This window comes from Dermochelys coriacea, chromosome 7 (assembly GCF_009764565.3).
Source record: "Dermochelys coriacea isolate rDerCor1 chromosome 7, rDerCor1.pri.v4, whole genome shotgun sequence".
Lineage (NCBI taxonomy): Eukaryota > Metazoa > Chordata > Testudines > Dermochelyidae > Dermochelys > Dermochelys coriacea.
In genome coordinates, this window is record NC_050074.1 from 18,581,549 (window position 1) to 18,606,038 (window position 24,490).

Below are 24,490 nucleotides of genomic sequence, written 5' to 3' on the forward strand. Positions count from 1 at the left end.
TAATGGCAACCAGAAACACCACCTTCCAGGAAAGGTGGAGGAGAGAATAGGTAGCGAGGCAGTCGAAAGGGGGTCCCATGAGTTTAGAAAGGACCAGGTTAAAATTCCATAGAGGGACTGGGGGGCAGGAGTATGGGAACACCCTCTCCAACCCTTTAAGGAACTGCCCCACCATTGGGAGGGAAAACAGCGAGCCCCCCGAGAACCCCAGATGGAAGGCGAAGATGGCCACCAGGTGCACTCTGAGTGAGGACAGGGCTAGCTCTTGATGCTTGAGGTGCAGGAGGTACTCCAGAATGGCCTGCACCAGGGCCTGGCCCGGCCGCACCTGTCGGGGTTCACACCAACACAAGAACCTTTTCCACTTGGCCATATAGGCAACCCTGGTAGAGGGCTTTTTACTGCCAAGCAGAATCTGCTGCACAGGAAGGGAGCACTGGCTCTCCAGGGCATTTAGCCACAGAGCCTCTACCCCATCAGGTACAGTGACTGCAGGTCGGGGTGGAGAAGCCGCCCGCCGTCCTGTGTAATGAGGTCCCGATGTAGGGGCAGGACTACTGGGGTGTCCACCGACAGCTCTAGAAGCTATGTGTACCAGTGTTGGCGGGCCCAGGCTGGGGCGATGAGGACCACCACCGCCTTGTCCCTGCGCACCTTGAGCAGGACCTTGTGCACCAAGGGGTGCGAGGGGAAGGCATACATCAAGCCCCCTCTCCACGGGATCGCAAATGCATCCACAAGTGAGTCCAGGCTGCAGCCCTGGAACAAGCAGAACCGCGGACACTGGGCGTTGGCCCTGGTGGCAAAACAGATCTACCTGGGGAAACCCCCACCTGCAGAAGAGAGAAAGCACGACGTCCGCCCTGAGCATCTACTCGTGCATGCAGTACAACCTGCTGAGGGAGTCCGCCAGTTCGTTACGCACCCCGGGGAGATAGGACACCTCGAGATGAATCGCATGGGCTATGCAAAGGTCCCAGAGGAGGAGAGCCTCACGACAAAGTGGCGAGGAACGAGCCCCACCCTGCTTGTTTATATAAAACATGGCAGTAGTGTTGTCTGTCAGAACTGTCACGCTATGACCACTCAGAGTGGTGTGAAAGGTCTGGCAGGCGAGACAAATCGCCCTGAGCTCCTTCACGTTGATATGGAATGACCGCTCTGCCTTGGACCACAACCCCTGCATCATGAGGTCCCCCAGGTGAGCCCCCCATCTGTGGTCTGACACATCCATCACCAGCATCAGGTCCTGAAGTGGGATGGTAAAGGGGATGCCTTCGCAAACCACAAGCTGGGACTGCCACCACAGCAGGGAGTCCAGCACATCCCTTGGGGCTGTCACTACCAAGTCCAGGGGGTCCCTGCCTGGGCGATACACCCGAGCGAGCCACGCCTGCAGAGTCCTGAGTCTCAGTGTGGCATGCCTTATCACGTGCATGCATGCTGCCAGGTGGCCCAGCAGCCGCAGGCAGCACCTGGCTGTTGTTGCTGGAAACTGGTGCAGAGAAGCCACTGCTTGTTGGATAGCCCAGAGTCAGGATACCGGAAGGCTTGCCCTGGCCTGCCCGGTGGCCAGGACTGCCACTATGAATTCCACTATCTGCGTGGGTACGAGCATGGACTGGGGATGTTGATCAGGAGCCCCAGCTCACGGAACAATCTCAGGGCCACCTCAACACCTCCGCCTCGGATCAGCCCGCCAGGAGCCAGTCGTTGAGGTACGGGTACACCCAGATTCTCTGCCTCCGTAAGAAGACTGCCACCACCGCCAGGCACTTCGTGAACACCTGTGGGGCTGCAGCTAGACCGAACAGGAGAACAGCAAACTGATAATGTTCTCGGCCCACGGTGAAGCGTAGGAACCGCCGACGTGCTGGGAAAATGGCGATATGAAAGTTCGCGTTCTTCATATCGAGGGCGGCATACCAGTCCCCCGTATCCAAGGAAGGGATGATGATGCCCAAAGAGAGCATGCGGAACTGGGCCTTCACCAGGAATTTGTTGAGCCCGCGCAGGTCTAGATTGGGCGAAGGCCCCTTTTGGCCTTGGGAATGAGGAAATACGGGAGTAGAACCCTTTTCCCCTTAGGCCGTGAGGCACCACCTCTACCACTCCCCACCCATAGCAGCGAGCGGACTTCCTCCTCTAGGACATGCTCGTGAGAGGGTTCCTGAAGAGGGATGGGGAAGGGGGATGGGAGGCAGGGAGGGAGGCGCACTGCAGCAAGTACCCATTCCGCACCGTGCGTAAGACCCAATGGCCCTACGTAATGGTGGACCACGCATGGGAGAAACGGGACAGGCGGTTCAGGAAACAAAGGGACGGATCCGATGACTGGTCTGGTACGCTGTCCTCGAATGCACCTTCAAAAGCCTGGCTTAGTGCCCAGCTGGGGTTTGTGCTGGGCCAGAACCAAGGCCAGCACATATTGTTATTTTTGTTGTTGCGCCGTCGCCTGTATCCCTGCCTCGCCTATGGTAAGGCTCATGCCTATGGCGAGGCTGGTACTGGCATTGAGGGGGAGGCTGCGGCTTAAAGGGCTTCCTCTGGGTCGTCAGGGTTGTGCATACCAGCGACTTGAGCGTAGCCTGCGACTCCTTGAGGCTATACAGCCTCGCATCTGTCTGATCCGAGAAGAGGACCGGACCCTTCGAAGGGGAGGTCCTGGAGTGTATTCTGGATCTCAGGGGGCAGGCCTGACTCCTCTGGCCACCCCTGACGCGATGGCAGATGCAGCAGCTAGAAACAGAATCCAAGGAGGCCTGGAGAGAGGTCTTGTCTACTGCCTTGCCCTCGTCCACCAGGGCCATGAACTCCTGTTGGGAACCTTGCGGGAGGTTCTCCTTAAACTTCCCCACCAGCGCTCAAGGAGTTGAAATTGTGCCTGTTGAGGATGGCTTGCTGGTTAGCCATCCTCAACTGAAGGCCCCCAGATGAGTACACCTTTCTGCCAAAAAGGTCCAGGCGTTTCGCCTCCTTGGCCTTAGGGGCCGGGGCCTGCTGTCCATGGCGCTCCCTTTCGTTCACCACCGAAACCACTAGGGAGCATGGACTCAGGTGTCAGAACAGGAACTCATAGCCCTTAGATGGGGCAAAGTATTTACGCTCCACTCCTTTAGCCATTGGTGCGCTGGAGGCCGGGATCTGCCATATAGTCTTATAGCTGGACTGAATGGTCTTAATGAGCGGGAGCGCTATTCTGGATGGCCCTTTGGGGCTCACAATGTCCACCATGGGGTCCTCCTGCTCAACCATCTCCTTGGCCTGCAACCCCAAATTTTGGGCAACTCTGCGCAGCAGTTCCTGGTGGGCTCCATGGTCTATTGGCGGAGGGCCAGATAGCTCTGTACCCGCCACTGCCTTATCAGGGGAAGACGAGGAGGTTAGCTGCTGCTCGGCCCCCTCTGGTTGGTCCTCCTGCTCCCCATCTCCTGTGGCAGGGGCCCCCGGCTCAGGCCGAGGTGGGAGTCCATGGGAGGGCACCAAGCTCGGTGCCGGACTCTCCGGTCTAAGCTGTGGGGATGCTGGCGGCCTGGATACTGTTGCCTCCGGCACTGTCTGGCGTCGGTGCAGGGACCGGGACCGCTGCACTGAGTAACTTGCCCTGGACAGAGCCCCTTGGCGCTCCTGATAGGCCCAGGGAGTCCAGAAGTGCCAATGGCCTGGCGGCCCCCATTGAGGTTGCCAGCTCCCCTGAGGGTCCCTGCTGTCTGGGCCCCGGTTTGGGTAGCTATAGCGGCCGGAGCCAGCGCCGGACTGCAGCGAGGCCAATCGCAAAGGCCATGGCGGTGCCAACGATCTGCGCCGGTGGGAGAATGAGCAGCTCCTGGCTGAGTGGGACCGGAGTGGTACCAGAACCCCCGGGACTGGGATCAGGACCGGGGCCGGCATTCCCTGAACTGGGATCATCTGCGGGAGACCTCTAGCGAGGGTCGTCTCAGCTCCTCCCGGTGCCGGTCTCTGGGTGATGCCAGAGAGCGGTGTGCCATTTCCTGGTGCTTCTTCACGTCGGCCCGCTGCCCAGTGCCGCAACCTCCTTCTGGGCTGCTGGCAAGTGCGAGTCTCAGAGTTGGAGCTCGACCGGGACCAACTCCGGGAGCGGTGCCGGGACGGTGTCTTCGAGCAGCACACCATTGCCAGCTTACCCCTCGACGGTGCCCGAGGCATGGGTGCCAGAGAGTTCTCCCCATATGGGAGGAGGCTCGCCGCCGACAGTTCGATGAGGTCCTTTGCGGCCTCAAAGGTGCCAGGTGTAGAGGGCTGATCCGTTATGCCCTCGAGCCCATCGTCCACCCTGAGCTCACTTAGGTCTGGGCTCGGTGGGGCTCGTGCCACCAGGACCACCTGTGTCAGCGCCAGTCCTGCGGCTTTCCCGCTCTTGTCGGCGCTCAGTGCCTTGGGAGGCGCCAGCCTCCTGTGCGAGGAACAATCACGTCTTCCTTTAGGCTGCGCTGGAGGCCACACCGGGGAGGACGATTGGTGCCGGGGCCTAGCCTGGCGCTCTGGGGCCGACAGCTTACGGTGCTTCGCCGGTGCTGGGTCTCCTGATGGCTCTGGGACACTACGCACAGAGGACGCCTGAGCTGGCATCAGGCGCTCCAGGCCCGGCAGCTGCAATGCAGCCTCCATCAACAGTTGCTTTAGTTGTAAGTCTCTTTCTTTCCTTGTCCTTGGCTTAAACGCCTTGCAAATCCTACACCTTTCAGTTTGATGTCCGTCCCCCAGGCAACGTAGACACAAGTCGTGGGGGTCCCTAACTGGCATAGGTTTGCGGCACGTGGCGCAAGCCTTGAAGCCGTGGACCTGCAGCATGCCCAGCGGCCGGTGCTGGAAGCCTCCAAGCACCTAATCACTTAAGTGTTCACAATCTATATGTAAACAAATTGATAACAGCTCCTCTAAAGGCTAAGGGACTGCGCTCTTCTACGAGAGAGAGAGAGAGAGAGGTTGTTCCAACGCCACCACAGATGGTAAGAAGGAACTGGAGGGGTCAGGCCGACGGGGGTATATATGCAGGGTGCAGTGGTGCCACTCAGGGGCCCACCAGAAGCCGCTAAGGGAAAAAGTTTCAGACGCTCATGCACGTGGCGCGCACACACCGAATGTGGAATGGACGTGAACAAGCACTCGAAGAAGAACTAACAGATATGACATGTAGATTTACTCTACCCTGTGGGACTCCATGACCAGCTCACATGGACAGTAACATGATTTCTATTAAGGACATTTTAGATACAGGCAGATTTTAGACCTCCTTTGTCGAAGGTTAAATATGACTGATTGTGTCATCTATCACGTTCTAAGGGTGGAAAAGCTTGTTTCTTGCTCATTGAAAGTCCACTGTGTAGCAGCTCAGAGACCTGGAACTGCTCCTGTTACACTCTAACTGGAGGACAGTCTGAGATGTGTGTATGTGGATGTGTCTAATTGAGGGGGGAGCTATTGATTGCATCATCGATGCACCACACTCTCCAACCGCTTGATCAGCTGAGTGCTAATGGTGTTGCTTCTGGAAGAAGTATCTGTGTTCCTAGCTGGCGATAAAAGACTTGCGTTGTGATAATGCGAGGGTGAGAAATACAGTCAGTCAATAACAAGACATAATAGCAACACCAGAATAGCCGTCATTACCGAGTCTGCCCCCAACGGCTGCTCGAGGTGTAAGTGGGGAACAAGATGCTCTCCCATGCCCTGTTCAGCTGTCCCACAGTTGCAGGCATGGGGGGAAAGAAGGGGTTACATGCCTGAGGCTGCTCTGCCTGCACAGCCGTAAGCAGGGAGCAGAGGGAAAGAGGGGAGAATGGAAGGAACTTAGGCCTCCCCCCCGGAAGGCATTGACCCGCACAGCTGAGATGATGCGTAGAGGGGCTAGTCAGCCAGTCAGGACCAGTAGCAAATTACCACCCCGGAAGAAAGGAGATAGTACAGAAGCAATTATGCCTCTCTGGGGCACAACTAATTCCCTGGGCTCTCAGTCCTCTTGGGATGGTGCAGCTATATGCCACTTCGTATACAGAATGAAGCACAATCTAGCCCACAGTCTTGCTAGGCTTTAGTGTGACTGCAACCATGCCTCCTCCATTGACTGCCGGTAACATCCCATCCCAAGATCTTCATGATGCAGTTCGTGCATGTCACTGTTACAGCAGTGGTCTCTAAACTTTACACACACAAGATCACTTTTTGAATTTAAGTGCAACCCGCCCTTCCCAAAGCCCTGCCCCCTCTCACTTCACCCCCCACCCATCTGTCACTCACTCTCCCCCATCGTCACTCACTTTTACCGGGCTGGGGCAGGTGGTTGGGGTCTCAGGAGCGGGTGTGGGCTCTGGGCTGGGGCTTAGGGATTCAGAGTGTGGGCTCCAGGCTGGGGCTGGAAGCTCTGGGAGCAGCTTGGGTGCAGGAGGGGGCATGGGGTGTTGGCTCTGGGGGGGGGGTCAGGGCTGGGCAGTGGGTTGGGGTGCAAAGAGGGTTCAGGTGCAGTAGGGCGTATATGGTGCTGCTGGCTCCGGGAGGGGGCTCAGGGCTGGGGTGCAGGCTCTCACTTACCTCGGGCAGTAGCAAAGCATGGCTAAGGCAGGCTCCCTGACTGCTCCAGCCCCATGCCACTCCCGGAAGGGGCCAATGCACCCCTTGGGGGGCATGTGGCTCCGCGCACTGCCCTCTCTGCAGACACCACCCCTGCAGCTCCCTTTGGCCACAGTTCCCCACCCCTGGCCAATGGGAGCTGCGGAGGCAGTGCTTGCAGGCAGGAGCAGTGCACGGAGACCCCTGCCCACCCACACACATCCCCCCTGGGGCATGCTGGCCACTTCCGGGAGCAGTGTGGTGCTGGGTGAAGGAAGGGAGCCTGCATTAACAGTAGCCTCGCTTCACTGCCAGACTTTTAGCAGCCAGAGATCGCGATGGACTGGGAAAGTCTCCAGGATCGACCAGACGATCGCCCGGTTGGTGACCACTGCTGTATATGAACCCACCCATTAACTCTATCCAGACATACTAACCTCAAATTAACAGCCTCCTTTGAGGCATGCTATCACATCCTGCTGTGTGGTAACTTCAGGTACATGCCGACGACTGAAAGGCGGCCATTGGAAGCTCATTACTAGGCACCTTACAAAGGTGAATAAGTATTATCCCCCCCACAGCTTGAACTTTACAGGGCATCATCCCAGCATAATAAATGCAACACCCACATGGGCAAATGAACAGCTTGCCCAGTGCTCCAGTTAGGGCACTGGCCAGCAGGAGACGCACATACAACAAAACACCATTGCCTCCAGTTCACAGAGCACAAGCACATTCCTGTAGCCAATGCTCACAAACTCCTTCCCGTGCTAGGACAGGTATCCTTGATGTAGGTCACAGCAATGTCAGCAAAGCCACCTAGCAAACCAATGGGATTGTACATTTGAATCTATCAGTCTATGACATGGCCATAAAACAGTGAAAACCTGTTCCCTAGAGAGTCAGAGTAAATAGATTAAATAGGATTTAGTAATATGGAGTAAATAGGATTTAGTAATTTGGCAGCAGAAGCAGCAACTTCTCATGCTGTAATGGAAGAAACATGAGGCTTGAGAAAAGAAAGGGTTTGTAAGGGGCTAGGAATTAGAAAAGTTAAGTGTATCATACAGGTAGAGCCCCAAGTCCCTAGAATGGGAGCTACACCATGCTGATGGTCCTTGGCCTATGAATGGAATGACACTGGCATCATTTTGGGAAAGATACTTCATAGCTGTGGCTGTCAGAAAAGAGGCAGAGACAAATGCTATAGCCAGGGGAGAGAAAGGAAAGGAATTTCAGCTGCAGAATTGCATTGGATCTATACAGTATGAATATCCTTCTCTCATACTGCACACATTTATATGCAGTTCACTTAGAGTTCAGAACCTGGAAGGCACACATTAGAAAGTGGCATGCACTACGCAACATCACTCATGTTCTGCCAAGCAAGACATCCAAGCTAAGACAGGCAGCCAGAGTGAGCTAATCATCATAAAGAACACCAGAAATATTGCTGGAGGGAAAACATGAGACCAATTCAAGAGTTCGTGCATATTTGGGGCAGTCTCTTTTGTGGTGCCCAACCAAAGATCTTTGGCAAAACTGAATTTGCTGAGTCAATGAGAAAAAAAAGTTACAGAACCCCGTTTTACAGGGAGTCATTCTTCCAATCATAACCACATTTTTAAATGGGGCCTTGGAATGATGTTACAGGCCAGTCTAACATTACAGACTAAATATCTTCACCCAAGAAATAGTCTCCCCAGACTCTAAAATTCTGCCTGAAGTTTTTTGCAACCAAGGTTTAGAATGTGGGCTGACAGTTCACAAGCTGCTTTTGAAAATCTACATGTATTTATACATTCTAAGGCCAGGCGGAACTATTATGATAATCTAGTCTGACCCCCTGTATAACACAGGCTTTACGTTCACCCAATAATTCCTGTTGCATTGAATCCATATCTTCTGGTTCAGCTAAAGCATATTTCTAGAAAGACATCGCTTTTAATTTAAAAAAGAATTCGAGTGAAGTAGAATCCACCACATCCCTTGGTAAATTATTGCATTGGTTAAATTACTGTTCAAAATGTGTATGTTATTTCCAAGATGAATTTGCCTAGCTTCAGCACATTGTGCGTGTGCATTCATGCGTGTAATATACAATATTATTTAAAAATACAAATACTTTAGTGAGCTCAATTTTCAGAAGTTGCCTCCAATTCTGAGTCTGAAAATATCTCCAAACGCAATTTAAAGCACTCTAACCAATAATGACTTGAGGTCATATACAAATCAGGTCCTATAAAATGTACCTGACATTATTAGCACTAACTGAAGTGAAGACACAGAAAATGGAGGCTGAGTTTATCTTCTTTTGAAAAATAAAAATTAAAAAAAAAAATCAAGGTTCACATATTTTATGGTACTGTTTGGAGGAATGACTTAAAACAAATTAACTGAGGCTGTACTGAACAATACCTGTGCCTGATTTCACGTCTCATGACCCTTCCATGCTGAAAACACAGAACAATGCCACTGTAGCACTGTTACTGTTAATTTTAGTCAACATTTGGACTTTGCAGCCACAACCAAAGTTAGTTATTGATTCAGGCTCTGAAGCATCCACGTGCTACTGGAAATCCTTGCTTACTTGAATTGATGGTGTTCTCTGGAGCTGCGGATCTTGGAAGAAAATCGTTCTGCCAGTTTCTCCAGACTCCTGGAGTACTCCAGCTCTATTTCAGCCTTTCTGCGGAAGAACTCCTGGAGGTCCTGCAGGAGCTGCAGCCGGGATTCGGATTGTTGTTCCAGACATTTGAACTGTTCCACCAACTGGGTACGGATTTCTGAACATGCACAAAAAAGAGGAGAGAGAAAGAAGCATTACACAAGCAAAATGCAACAGACCCTACATGAGAATTGTCTTTACTTGCTTTGCCCCAAGCCTTGCAGTTCTTACTTTCCCCTACTAAAGTAAAACTCCCATGAAAGGGCTCAACACCCAATCTAAAGCCCACTGAAGTCAATGGGAGTCTTTCCACTGACTTCCATTGGCACTGGATTAGGCCCTGACCAAGGACTTCAGAATTTGACCCATCAGTCTCGTATAGAACATTATTCCTTGTAGAATATACAGTATTGCAAGTATATAAGTGGCTGACTTTAAAAGCCATCCAGTTGTCTTAGATAACATGAAAACTGTACAGCTATTTTTGTAATATTCCTAATACTTTCATATACTTAGTATAGGAAATAACACTGATACCTATTGACAAATGTTGACTTCTTAATGGCTACTATAATAGGAGGCCAAAAACATAATGCCCCCCTTCAAATGCAAAGTCCTTATTTTCGTTCATTTCCCCAATATAACTGTTGGGTCACTTAGCACATCAAATGAATATTTTGGCTGAGAAGGAAGCAAAGTGGAGAAGGTTCAGAAAGCCTTTCAGGACCTCCAAATTTGAGCTCATAGAACCCTGTGAAAATCATTAGCTTAATGATGATTTGCAGAGATGTGGTCATGTGAGTCTTCAGGACCAAGTGACTGATATACAAAGTATTAAACAGAAATGGGGTTTGGAGGGGTGAGAGAGAAAATTCTGTTTTTAACGTATCTGTGCCACACCTATCACGATGGTATTTTAACACCTATTATATCCTATATGAATGAATATTCTTTAAGAATTAGATAAAGCCATGCTTTCATCCTGACACTGATCTAGTTCTATCTGGAGCTGATAACATCAGCCACATTAAGTAATGCATCCTCTTCAGCAAATCAGAACTATCTGCGAACTCTGTTTTACATGATGTATCTCCATTTTATATGCTGGAGAAGTACTGTTTCCTTTTACCATTTTCCTTTTGACAAGACTTTTATCTTGTGCTGTGAAAGATCAATTGCATTTTTTCCAACTCCCACTTCTTAGCCTCTTACATAATGTACCTGAGACTAGAAATCTCTTAAACAGGACTGATTCTTGGAAGCTAAGCAAGCAGAACTGGCATAGGGAAAATATGGCTCATTCAACCTATTAGACAATTTGCCTCTCAGTGCAAGACAAGCATTCATTATGGCATCCGTGGCACTGGGTGTGGGTGTGAGGAAAGCAAACCTTCCCAATTGCTGCTAAAACGTTTGAAAGGTTTATAGCCAAGGATTTTTGTTAATGGTTTTTTAAAGGGGTGAAAAGTCTGGGAAGGCTGTAAGCAGGAAGTGGTTGTTCTTTCTTTCAGAGACTGCAACTGAGCTTGCTGCCTGGAGGGAGGAGAGAGCCCTTGAAGGAGAAAACAGAAAGAGCTTGAAAGGGGGGGTGGGGCGGGGAGAAATCAGGCTAGATAACAGGAACATTTCTTAAGAGAGTAACAACAATTAGAGCCAGCCACGAAGACTTCTAAAGGAGGCAGCTGCACAATGGAGGCACCTAACAAAGCTAGAATCGGAAGCTAAAGATGAAAACTTGTTTTATGAGATGAGCAACTGCTCCCTGTCTTGTGGGGGGTCAAGACTGCTCCCTAAAGTTATTGTCTACACTGCAACTGGGCTGACAGACACTTGCTAGCTTGGCACAAGCTTATGTGCTAAAATTAGCATGGATGTTGCATGGCCTGGGTGGCAGCACAGGCTAGCTGCCCGACTACAAGCCTGCCCGACCCGGGCCGGGAGCTTGCTTCCAGCTGCAGGGCAGACATGTCCGAAGAGGCCAGATTTCAAAGCTAGACATACACATCTGAGTGTATGTAAACATACAGGCCTGTAGCCAAGTATGCATATGTACGGAGCCAGCTGGGCACTTCACCTGGCATGTGCAGATATCCAATTTGTATGTTCATATCAGGTATTCTCAAATGTACGCAGACAATTGCATGTGCCTAAACCTTCAAAATCTGTAATTTTCCCGGTATGAATGGTGTGAAGAACATGTCCTACATGATGCAGGAGCCAACCCAGAACCATTTTAGCTAAACCATCTAGAGAAATTTTAAAAATACGGAGGACATTTTAAAAATACATAATTTGAGATTTGTGTATTGAGATTTTTAAACTCAATCAATTTAGCTGCCTGCATCCAAGTTGAATAGGATGTGTCTGCATATTGTATATTGCAAAAAGCTAATAGCCAAGTACAGCATTAAGCCTGTATCCTCTATATCTTATGTACTGAGCTGGAATTCTTATCTCCCTACATTGTCATTCTCAGGTGTAGATTGTGACAAAAGGACCCAGCTCATGGCAGGAGCGTCTTAGGGAAGGCATTATGACTCAGGGATCCACAATTCCCTCCCTGCTCCTCCATTGCTCTAAAAGGGTGCAATAAATTGTTGCTGGCCTAATACTAGCCCAAAGACTACCATCCCTTCCCCCTTGTATTAGCTAAGTTCTCTCCTTACTCCAGAGGACTAGACATTTATAAACCAACTCTCCTGCAGTGGCTAACCTCTGCAGCCCAAAACAAAAACAAAAAACAGGAGTACTTGTGGCACCTTAGAGACTAACAAATTTATTTGAGCCTAGGGTACAGATGTGGGGACCTGCATGAAAGACCCCCTAAGCTTATTACCAGTTTAGGTTAAAAACTTCCTCAAGGTACAAACTTTGCCTTGTCTTTGAACTGTATGCTGCCACCACCAAGTGTTTAAACAAAGAACAGGGAAAGAGCCCATTTGGAGACACCTTCCCCCAAAATATCCCCCCCAAGCCCTACATCCCCTTTCCTGGGAAGGCTTGATAAGAATCCTCACCAATTTGTACAAGTGAACACAGATCCAAACCCTTGGATCTTAGGAACAATGAAAAATCAGATTCTTAAAATGCAGCCCAGTGCATTTGGGGATGAAGCCAAGGATCTACACATTCCCTGTTATTCCCAGATCACCAGCTTCTTATTCCTCCTTACGCCCCTGAGCAGTCGTTCAGGCTGAGGGGTGATTCAACCCTTAGTACAGTAAAATGGCCCCCGATTTGGATTGCCTCTGGGTGCTGCTGCAGTATAAATAATAATAATACTCACTCACTACAGAGCTATTTACTCTTAATGTTAGGGAGAAATATGTGAATTTTTTAAAAATGTTGTAGCCCAGATCCTCAGCTAATATCTAATCGATATAGCACAAATAAAATTAGAATTAGGCTGATTTATATCAGCAGAGGATCTGGCCCAATTTCTTTTTGCAGGTTTACTCTTTTGAAGTCAGTGGACTTGCATCCACAACACCAGGAGTCAACTTGCCCCATTCATCCACAACACAGGACATATTACATTCCATCATGACAACAGCCTAAGTCGCACAGATACCGCAAGTCCCAGCCTACATACTACGCTAAGCGAATCTGAATACCCACACGCACACAAAGGGACCAGAAATGCAATTTGTCGTTATTGGGAAAAGTGCTACATCAAGACTCATTGAACAGACTGGCCTGAAATTTCATTTCAACAGCACATCTCACAGGCTTCATTATCAGCAAAGTGGCACGTTGGCAAGACAGCAAAGGAAGATCGATAGTCTGGGATGCTTCTGGAGTTCAAATGCTTTGGCATGCATAATGTAAATGTGGGGCTTTTTGTTCTGCCAGCACTAACCCCACAAAGTGGAAGGGATTTCCCAAAATATTATATTTTGGTAGAACTAAAATGGAAATTTTTAGCTTCCCTCATGCCTGCCTGTAAGGCTCTTGTCAATTTCACTTTCTCCGTGCAGGCATAAAGCAAACCTGGCAAGAGCCTTCTGCAGGCCACTTGGGAAGCGGTCATTTTATATTTTCCCAATGGAAAAATCAAAAGTTTTCAGCAAATTTTTTCAATTGTGTGTGAAAAGGGCATTTCCATTTTTCCTAATGAAAAATTTCCAACCAGTTCCAGTAAACTTCATTTCGTAATCTCCAGTGCATTTTTAGCAAGGTCATCACCACCTTACACACAAAGGAGAAACTAATACAAGAAGACCTTTGTGGCTGGCAGTGGGGATTCTTTTTTAATATCTGCTCTTGGTGTCCCAATGCCACAAAACTCTGAGTACCTCTTGCAATAGGATCAGCATCCTCTCCTTCCACTGATTTCAATGAGAGTTAAAGGTACTCAGTGTCCTGCAGGAAGTGGCAGGATATGGACCAAAACGTGGCTCTTTGGTACTTTGCTGACTGGATCCCTTCGTGCCTGCAGCAGTAGCTGTACTTTCTAGATGTACTGGGTCCAGACTGTATCATGTTAAAATGTCACAGACTGCATGATACCAAAGCACAGCCTAAACTCAAAAGGAAACAAACAGACTTGGGTTTGGAAAGTTGCTACTTGGGAACATCTGTTGTTTGATGGGCAGACTGGGCTTTTTCCCTGGGGTTAGCAAGATAGATCACTAATGACTACAGCCACAGCAATCTAAAAAATATTATCCAACATACAGAGCATGAAATCAGTATATCACAAAAAGGAAGCTCAATGATCTGTGTGACGGGTTGGATCTCAGAAACCCCCTTGGGGCTGCCAACTGATGTACCAAGACCAGTTCTGCCCCTGCTTTCCCTGCCAGCTTGGGACTCCAGCAGCCTGTCTTGTTGAGCCAGACATGCCAGTCTGCTTCAACAAAGACCCAGGTTCTGAACCAAGTGCCCCAAAACTGCATACTTAACTGAAAGCAACTTAAGAAGTGTTCCTGTCTTTAACACTCAGATGCCCAATGGACCAATGGGGTCCAAACCCCAAATAAATCCCTTTTACCCTGTATAAAGCTTATACAGGGTAAACTCAAATTGTTCACCCTCTACAACACTGATAGAGAGATATGCACAGCTGTTTCCCCCCCCCCCCCCCCCCCCCCCCACACACACACACACACACACATCCCCCCAGGTATTAATAAATACTCTGGGTTAATTAATAAGTAAAAAGTGATTTTATTAAATACAGAAAGTAGGATTTAAGTAAAAAGAAAAGGAGTACTTGTGGCACCTTAGAGACTAACAAATTTATTAGAGCATAAGCTTTCGTGAGCTACAGCTCACTTCATCGGATGCATTTGGTGGAAAAAACAGAGGAGAGATTTATATACACACACACAGAGAACATGAAACAATGGGTTTATCATACACACTGTAAGGAGAGTGATCACTTAAGATAAGCCATCACCAACAGCAGGGGGGGGAAGGAGGAAAACCTTCCATGGTGACAAGGAGGTAGGCTAATTCCAGCAGTTAACAAGAATATCAGAGGAACAGTGGGGGTGGGGTGGGAGGGAGAAATACCATGGGGAAATAGTTTTACTTTGTGTAATGACTCATCCATTCCCAGTCTCTATTCAAGCCTAAGTTAATTGTATCCAGTTTGCAAATTAATTCCAATTCAGCAGTCTCTCCTTGGAGTCTGTTTTGAAGCTTTTTTGTTGAAGGATAGCCACTCTTAGGTCTGTGATCGAGTGACCAGAGAGATTGAAGTGTTCTCCAACTGGTTTTTGAATGTTATAATTCTTGACGTCTGATTTGTGTCCATTCATTCTTTTACGTAGAGACTGTCCAGTTTGGCCAATGTACATGGCAGAGGGGCATTGCTGGCACATGATGGCATATATCACATTGGTAGATGCGCAGGTGAACGAGCCTCTGATAGTGTGGCTGATGTGATTAGGCCCTATGATGGTATCCCCTGAATAGATATGTGGACAGAGTTGGCAACGGGCTTTGTTGCAAGGATAGGTTCCTGGGTTAGTGGTTCTGTTGTGTGGTGTGTGGTTGCTGGTGAGTATTTGCTTCAGATTGGGGGGCTTCTGTAAGCAAGGACTGGTCTGTCTCCCAAGATCTGAGAGAGCGATGGCTCGTCCTTCAGGATAGGTTGTAGATCCTTGATGATGCGTTGGAGGGGTTTTAGTTGGGGGCTGAAGGTGATGGCTAGTGGCGTTCTGTTGTTTTCTTTGTTGGGCCTGTCCTGTAGTAGGTGACTTCTGGGTACTCTTCTGGCTCTGTCAATCTGTTTCTTCACTTCAGCAGGTGGGTACTGTAGTTGTAGGAATGCATGATAGAGATCTTGTAGGTGTTTGTCTCTGTCTGAGGGGTTGGAGCAAATGCGGTTATATCGTAGCGCTTGGCTGTAGACAATGGATCGAGTGGTATGATCTGGATGAAAGCTAGAGGCATGTAGGTAGGAATAGCGGTCAGTAGGTTTCCGATATAGGGTGGTGTTTATGTGACCATCGCTTATTAGCACCGTAGTGTCCAGGAAGTGGATCTCTTGTGTGGACTGGTCCAGGCTGAGGTTGATGGTGGGATGGAAATTGTTGAAATCATGGTGGAATTCCTCAAGAGCTTCTTTTCCATGGGTCCATATGATGAAGATGTCATCAATGTAGCGCAAGTAGAGTAGGGGCATTAGGGGACGAGAGCTGAGGAAGCGTTGTTCTAAGTCAGCCATAAAAATGTTGGCATACTGTGGGGCCATGCGGGTACCCATCGCAGTGCCGCTGATTTGAAGGTATACATTGTCACCAAATGTGAAATAGTTATGGGTCAGGACAAAGTCACAAAGTTCTGCCACCAGGTTAGCCGTGACAGTATCGGGGATACTGTTCCTGACGGCTTGTAGTCCATCTTTGTGTGGAATGTTGGTGTAGAGGGCTTCTACATCCATAGTGGCTAGGATGGTGTTTTTAGGAAGATCACCAATGGACTGTAGTTTCCTCAGGAAATCGGTGGTGTCTCGAAGATAGCTGGGAGTGCTGGTAACGAAGGGCCTGAGGAGGGAGTCTACATAGCCAGACAATCCTGCTGTCAGGGTGCCAATGCCTGAGATGATGGGGCGTCCAGGATTTCCAGGTTTATGGATCTTGGGTAGCAGATAGAATACCCCAGGTCCTGGCTCCAGGGGTGTGTCTGTGCGGATTTGTTCTTGTGCTTTTTCAGGGAGTTTCTTGAGCAAATGCTGTAGTTTCTTTTGGTAACTCTCAGTGGGATCAGAGGGTAATGGCTTGTAGAAAGTGGTGTTGGAGAGCTGCCTAGTAGCCTCTTGATCCTCTTGATCCATTGTCTACAGCCAAGCGCTACGATATAACCGCATTTGCTCCAACCCCTCAGACAGAGACAAACACCTAAAAGATCTCTATCATGCATTCCTACAACTACAGTACCCACCTGCTGAAGTGAAGAAACAGATTGACAGAGCCAGAAGAGTACCCAGAAGTCACCTACTACAGGACAGGCCCAACAAAGAAAACAACAGAACGCCACTAGCCATCACCTTCAGCCCCCAACTAAAACCCCTCCAACGCATCATCAAGGATCTACAACCTATCCTGAAGGACGAGCCATCGCTCTCTCAGATCTTGGGAGACAGACCAGTCCTTGCTTACAGACAGCCCCCCAATCTGAAGCAAATACTCACCAGCAACCACACACCACACAACAGAACCACTAACCCAGGAACCTATCCTTGCAACAAAGCCCGTTGCCAACTCTGTCCACATATCTATTCAGGGGATACCATCATAGGGCCTAATCACATCAGCCACACTATCAGAGGCTCGTTCACCTGCGCATCTACCAATGTGATATATGCCATCATGTGCCAGCAATGCCCCTCTGCCATGTACATTGGCCAAACTGGACAGTCTCTACGTAAAAGAATGAATGGACACAAATCAGACGTCAAGAATTATAACATTCAAAAACCAGTTGGAGAACACTTCAATCTCTCTGGTCACTCGATCACAGACCTAAGAGTGGCTATCCTTCAACAAAAAAGCTTCAAAAACAGACTCCAACGAGAGACTGCTGAATTGGAATTAATTTGCAAACTGGATACAATTAACTTAGGCTTGAATAGAGACTGGGAATGGATGAGTCATTACACAAAGTAAAACTATTTCCCCATGGTATTTCTCCCTCCCACCCACCCCCCACTGTTCCTCTGATATTCTTGTTAACTGCTGGAATTAGCCTACCTTGCTTGTCACCATGAAAGGTTTTCCTCCTTCCCCCCCCTGCTGTTGGTGATGGCTTATCTTAAGTGATCACTCTCCTTACAGTGTGTATGATAAACCCATTGTTTCATGTTCTCTGTGTGTGTGTGTATATAAATCTCTCCTCTGTTTTTTCCACCAAATGCATCCGATGAAGTGAGCTGTAGCTCACGAAAGCTTATGCTCTAATAAATTTGTTAGTCTCTAAGGTGCCACAAGTACTCCTTTTCTTTTTGCGAATACAGACTAACACGGCTGCTACTCTGAAACCTAGGATTTAAGTGGTTCCAAGTAATAGACGGAACAACCTGAATTACCAAGCAAAATAAAATAGAACATGCCAGTCTATATCTAATACAGTAAGAAATAACTGAATACAGATAAAATCCTCACCCTTAGAGGAATTCCAGTAAGCTTCCTCTAGTCTCCTTCTAGTCTGGGTCCAGCAATCACTCACACCCTCTGTAGTTACTGTCCTTTGTTCCAGTTTCTTTCAGGTATTCTTGGGGGTGGAGAGGCTCTCTCTTTAGCCAGCTGAAGACAAAATGGAGGGGTCTCCCACAGGCTTAAATAGACTTTCTCATGTGGGTGGAGACCCCCTCCTCTCTCCTATGCAAAGTCCAGCTCTAAGATTGAGGTTTGGAGTCACGTGGGCAAGTCACATGTCCATGCATGACTCCGTTTTTACAGGCAGCAGCGATTGCTTACCTGCTACCTTGAACATCTTCATGTAGACTTCTTATGTGGATTGGAGCCTTCCAAGATCCATTGTCCCTTAAGTGCTTCTTGATTGGGCACTTAAATTTGCACATTCCTGTCTCAAGAAGCTGACCAAATGCTTTACCAAGGCTACTTAAAAATCAAGCCAGTACACAGCCAATATTCATAACTTCAAATACAAAAACGATACATGCATACGAATAGGATTAATAGATTCAGTAGATCATAACCTTTACAGAGATATTACATATATAGTAGCATAAAACATATTCTAGTTGTGTCATATATACATTCATAAGCATGTTTCCATAAAGCCTTATGAGGGGCACCGTCACAATCTGTACAAAAATAATACAGCAATATCATCTCAACACCTCAAACAACATAAAAGTGAGCCCACAGGCATGCACATGAGCGTGAGTGCGTATATATTTGTATTTGTATGCTAGTCCTCAATCTTTTGAAGTATCACAAAATCATAGTAACAGGTTTCAGAGTAGCAGCCGTGTTAGTCTGTATTCGCAAAAAGAAAAGGAGTACTTGTGGCACCTTAGAGACTAACAAATTTATTGGAGCATAAGCTTTCGTGAGCTACAGCTCACTTCATCGGATGCATTTGGTGGAAAAAAACAGTGTGTGTGTATATAAATCTCTCCTCTGTTTTTTCCACCAAATGCATCCGATGAAGTGAGCTGTAGCTCACGAAAGCTTATGCTCCAATAAATTTGTTAGTCTCTAAGGTGCCACAAGTACTCCTTTTCTTTTTGCAAAATCATAGTACTTTGTAAGGCTGGAACAAAATCCTATTTTAATCCTATTAGGATAAAATTATCAACAAGAACAGAGAATTTTCCCTACGCCACTAGTACTGAATGCATCCCAGTCTATCTGGCTTTGTTTCGTGTCACTTACCAAACACAAGCTAAGAGAGCTTGCCATCACTTCTGCTTCTGGTGCTCTGCCCAGTGTTACTGGAGGGTTATTGTTTATCAAAAGAACACTCCTAAAAGTTTCATAGAAAACTTGACTTGCATTTAGTGGCGGCCACAATAAAAAGCCTCCAAAATCAACATTCATGTATAACATATGGAACTATTCCTGGGCCTGAAACAACTAGGCACAGAACCAGTTAGCATGACCATACATCCTGTTTTGGCCGGGACAGTCCCCTTTTTAAGCCCTGTCCCAGACATTCTGACTTTTTTGGCAAAAATGGACATTTGTCCCATTTGCTCTTGCCAACTGACCAGTTTTGCCAAAAGAGTGGGGCGCACCTCCCTAGGGGCATGGACGAACATTCAGGGTTACAACCTGGCTGGTATTTGTCCATCCTGGCTGGTTTTGTTTTTTGTTTTTTTTTTTTAAATGGATTTTTCCAGTTGTCAGGAAAATAAATTTCATTTCCTGGGGCTTGTTTACATGGGTCTAAAGATTTGCATCATCATCACAGTACACTGGGATATCCCATGTTAAAACTTCCTGCATCCTACTAAAGATGCTGCAGTGCTCCCACTTCCGCAGTTTAAGTGATAACAGATCAAAACTGTTGAAAATACAACAGCTGTCTGCCCACCAACACAGAAGCGCACCACGCGTGTGCGAGAGAGGGAGGGTTTGGGTCACTTTAAGTGGCTGTTGAAGTGGGGGTTGCAAAGTTGCCTTGTGGTTAGGGTTACAATGGGCTTGCATTGTGGGGGAAGGGGAGGGGCAGATATTGCTGGGGGGTTTTTTTGGCATTTCAAAAGGTGGTAGCCCTAGGTGTGGGGCTTGGGCTGTCAGCCACTGGGGCAGGGCTCAGGCCAGCCCTGCAGGGGGCGGGGTGCCTCTGGCTGTCAGCCCCAGGCAGGGAACAGGGAGCTCAGGCAAGCCCCGCACAATGTCCCGGTTTTCCTTTGGGAAATATGGTCACCCTAGAACCATGACACACTCAGCATGTCAGCATATACACATTTAAGTCACCTCATACCAGCAATTTATTGTTTGCTGCTGATCTGAGAGAGGCTTCTCACTTTCACCCCTACCACTTGGTGTTTAAAGAAGAGTGTCTGGAGAGCATACAAGTGCTAGAGAATTTGTATCAGGTGGAATTACTTGTGCTTGTCTAACTCCCCACCTAAGGATCTGCCACCAGGCTGCAAAAGAAAATCCAAGGAGCTACAAAATCAAGTGTGAGCGCAGAGTCTCTGCTTATGCTTGTAGCCTCTTATGGTGAATTAGTAACAGTCTCGAGGAACACCTACTTTCTCTAGTTCTGTACATATTTTTTTTATTTAAATTGCTGCTCACTGGCTAGCTAGAAATTGCAAGCTGAAACAGCTGTTTTGGCAGATGTGCACATACAGCTACTGGTGCATCTGCAGTACATGCCATGGCCCATTTGTTTGACTTAGGCTGGTTCATTTGAGAAGGTCCACAGCACAGTCAAGTAGCCTTCTAATTTCTGTTCATGTATCTCCTTTTCTCAGATTCCTGCTGGAGTAGGGAAGGGATGTTCTCTCTCATGCTCTAGCTGTCCGGAGAAATGCTGGTGGAACAATATTTGCTTCAATCCCGCAGCCTCTCATTTTCTGAGTAACGGCTGTGGGGATCCAACACCCAACCTATACGTTATTGGGCATCTCTGTTGTCATGTTCCTGCACCAGATATGGACTGGACACAGAGCTTGCTTATACACACCAGATGTGTTCATCATAAGATCCTTGACTGCTCTGCCTGGTATGGCTGACATTCATTTAAATCAGAGGTGGGCAAGCTACGGCCCGCGGGACTGTCCTGCCTGGTCCTTGAACTGCCTACCGTGGAGGCTAGCCCCGAGCCCCTCTCCCGGGCAGCGCTCTGGGTGGCGGGGCTGCACACTCCTGCATGGCAGCACGAGAGCGTGTCTGGCTCCGGCCGGGCAGCGCGGCTCCAGACGTGCTGTTCTGAGCAGCATGGTAAGGGGGCCTGGGCCAGTGGGCAGTCATGGGGCAGGAAGGTTGTCAGGAGGCGAGGGGTCCCAGGATGGGGTGGTAAAGGGACAAGTAGCAGGAGGTTGGATGGGTGGGAGGTGGCAGATAGGGGGCGGGGGCCAAGCTGTTTGGGGAGGCACAGCCTTCCCTACCCGGCCCTCCATACAGTTTTGCAACCCCAATGTGGCCCTCAGGCCAAAAAGTTTGCCCACGGCTGATTTAAATAAAGACTTTTATACACAATGCCACCTAGTGGCTGAACAGTATTATGCAGTTTAGCATTCCATTACATCTCTCCCTTTAAGTTCTACATTCCTATCCTTTACAATATTTACATCATCACACAGTCTTTGAAGTTCAGTACGTGTTAAATGTCTCTGAATCACACTGATTTTCTAATTACATGACCTGAACACGTAACAAACTTGGTCATCTGGCTCTCCATTAGGTGCAACAACTGGTTGTGGTCGGTTTGGAATCCTTGAGTCGTCGTCTTGTTCTGCATTTGCCCTGTTGACTGCTCTCTTTCTGAGGAACAACCTGTAGATGTTGATGGTTTCTGTTGAACTCTCCACTGTCAGTCTTGATCACATATGATTCGGATGCTTTATGCTTTTTGTTCACAACAGCTGGAGTTGTCCATCCTTTTTCTCCACTCAATTTGACATGAACATGGACACCAGCTTCTAGACCTGGCAGTACTCCGAGTGGCTGTTCTAAAAGTGTTCATAAACTCTTATCTTTTTTATCTGATTTGGCGACTCTTCATGTCTGGCCACTTTGGAAACAGTTTTTTTCCAGAGTTGGAACAGTAGTTCTGAGTTGCCTTCAGCAGTTGTGCTGCACTATATCTAGTAGCCGCTATTGGTGTTGATCTGTGAGGAATGGATCTTCCTGCTGCATTTTTTTTATTGGGGGGGGGCTGTCTGTACAGTTCTCTTGGCCTCTCCACTTGCTTGTAGATAATGGGGGCTGCTATTAATATGATCACAAGTCATATTTCATTTGGAATTATTTAAAATCTGCTGCAGTGAATTGTGGTCCACTGTCCATAATATGAGTCAACTCCCTGACTGTTTTGGTATGGCAAACAATTGCAAAATGTCTATATTACATGCATGTATTACATCGTGTGCCTATGGCTGGATATGCATCATTTCTTGGGATATGATTTTTTCCACACCTTGTGCATGTAGGTTGGAATTTGTCCCTCTTAGCCTGGGAGTTCTCGCCTTGCCTCAGGGCATTTTTGATAATGACTTTTAATACTCAAGAGTCTATTTTTAGTGTCTAAGCTAGTTTCAGGTTTGTCAAGTTGCTCCTGCCTTTTGTTCTGTTTGAGTGCTTCTGACTGTTTTGCTAGCTCTATAGCTATGACTAGGGTTAAATTTTTCTTCAATTGTAGCTGCTGTGAAATGTTTTTCATCTGTTAACCCAATAACCAGCCTGTCTCTGTGATTCTGGGGAATTCAAAACATGAATTATCAGTTTTCAGCCAATGTCTGGAAAGCTCATATAAAACATGCAACATTTTCCCCTGCTTCATGAATTCTTCTGTTGGAAACATGCTCTTGCATCAACCACGTTTCTCTGAGGTATAAAAGTATACATCCAACATAGTCACCTTTGTGAGTGTCTTCAGTAAAGTCAAAGGATTTAAGGACATGCTCTGCCAGCTTCCCCATAGTGTACTTGGAAGATGATATCTGTATATCTCCAGTTTCTTTGTGCAGCTTGGTAGCAATGTGACATCTTGCAAAACACTGTTTCCAGTCTCTTCATTCTGAAGGTTTGTCAAAGCTGAAGTTCTCTGGGGCACTGAAAAGTGGCATGCTGGTGAAATCCTACAACCTTTGTTGATTTGTTCCTTCTGTTTGCAACTTCTGTTGCTGTTCTTCATTTATTCCTGACTCCATGTCGTGTTCCTCTGTGCCAGATGTGGACTGACTACAGAGCTTGCTTATACACACCAGATGTGTTCATCACAAGATCCTTTAATGCTCTGCCAAGTACGGCTTAGGTTCATTTAAATCAGGTATTTTACATAGTGCCACCTAGTGGCTAAATAGTATAACAGCTTAGCATTCCATTACAACCACTATCGACTGGGATCATCTGGACAAAGCCTACGTGATCAATTTCCTGCAACTGGAAGGTGTAATTAGTGACAGACTTAAGTTTTTTCTGTCTTATTCTTTCTACCCTTCTATTTTGGGAGCGTCTATAGGTATCTGGGGTGTCAGATTCTCTTCTTTCCTGACTCTGTTGACCTAACAACAGTAACGAAGTCTTACCATCTCTCATTAATGTAATTCCCAGTACCATTTCCACTTACATTATCCTCTGACACTCAGTAACAAGGACCTAGGGCAAATATCATTGAGAAAGTGGCAGGGGACTTTAGATTATATAACCTTTTTTATTTTATTTTTTTCAGAATTATTTGTTTCTCCACATCTTGCTCATCAGCACAGTTTAAACCTATCGTCTCCAGCACTGAAGTCATGTGCCACTTGAGCTGGTAGCAGCAACACTCTCCTGTCCTTTATGTGGCCTAACCATGTGAGATAGACATGATACACACAGTGCATACATGTGGTGGTGTTTTTTAATCTAACCTTGGATAGGTAGCACTGGCTGAGGACAGCTCCAATGGCAAATATAAAGGATGGTCCTGTATGTGCGAAGAACAGCAGGAGACACAGTAAAACACTGGATGTAGGTCATCACTAAGAAAACAACTTCAAAATGAAAGCAGAAAAAAATTTCACTGTGAATGGAAATTCTCACTTGAAATTGCCTCTATTGGATCCTGAACAGATATCTTATTAAACAACAATACTGCAAAGAACAGTCAGAAATTCGGGGGGAAAAGGACGCCCAAATATCCTGTGTACTACTGAGAGGTGAACTTCCTGTTCACGGCTTTAGAGACAATTTTCAAGCCATTAAAATTCTGAACCCCAGTAAAACATCTTTGAGGAGGCTAAAACGGCCATTTCAATAACCAGAGAGAGAGTTTGATCTTTTTCAATAATACCCTTTAGATTGCAAAGATCTCAAAAGCGTGAACTGTCTTAAACGCCTGGCAGGTGAACTGTAAAAGCTGCAAAAAGTGTGCGGGAAGAAGGACACCTGCAGAAACCTCATCAACTAACGTAATCACTGCAATAATGAAACTGGAGGCTTCAGGCTGAGCAACGGTCACCAAAAAAGCAAAAGATCCTCGAAAACAATGAACATATTCAAAAAAGAAAGTAACCCCAAAGTTAATCAGGCAGCTTATGTGGGATCCTCCTTGTGCTAAACAGAAGAGCAAGCTCATTAATGCAGTCCAATCGCTTGTACTCTATTTTAAACCATTCTA

At 47.5% G+C, this 24,490-nt stretch overlaps 1 protein-coding gene across 3 annotated transcripts in view; it reads right to left on the reverse strand.

Moving 5' to 3' along the window:
- SRGAP3 (SLIT-ROBO Rho GTPase activating protein 3) overlaps window positions 1-24,490 on the reverse strand; it is a 281,414-nt gene that overhangs the window by 98,102 nt on the left and 158,822 nt on the right. For all 3 annotated transcript variants that reach the window (XM_038410230.1, XM_038410229.1, XM_038410231.2), the window contains exon 2: window positions 9,158-9,353. In XM_038410230.1, coding sequence (XP_038266158.1) covers window positions 9,158-9,353 — 196 coding nt within the window. The remainder of the gene's footprint in view (window positions 1-9,157; window positions 9,354-24,490) is intronic.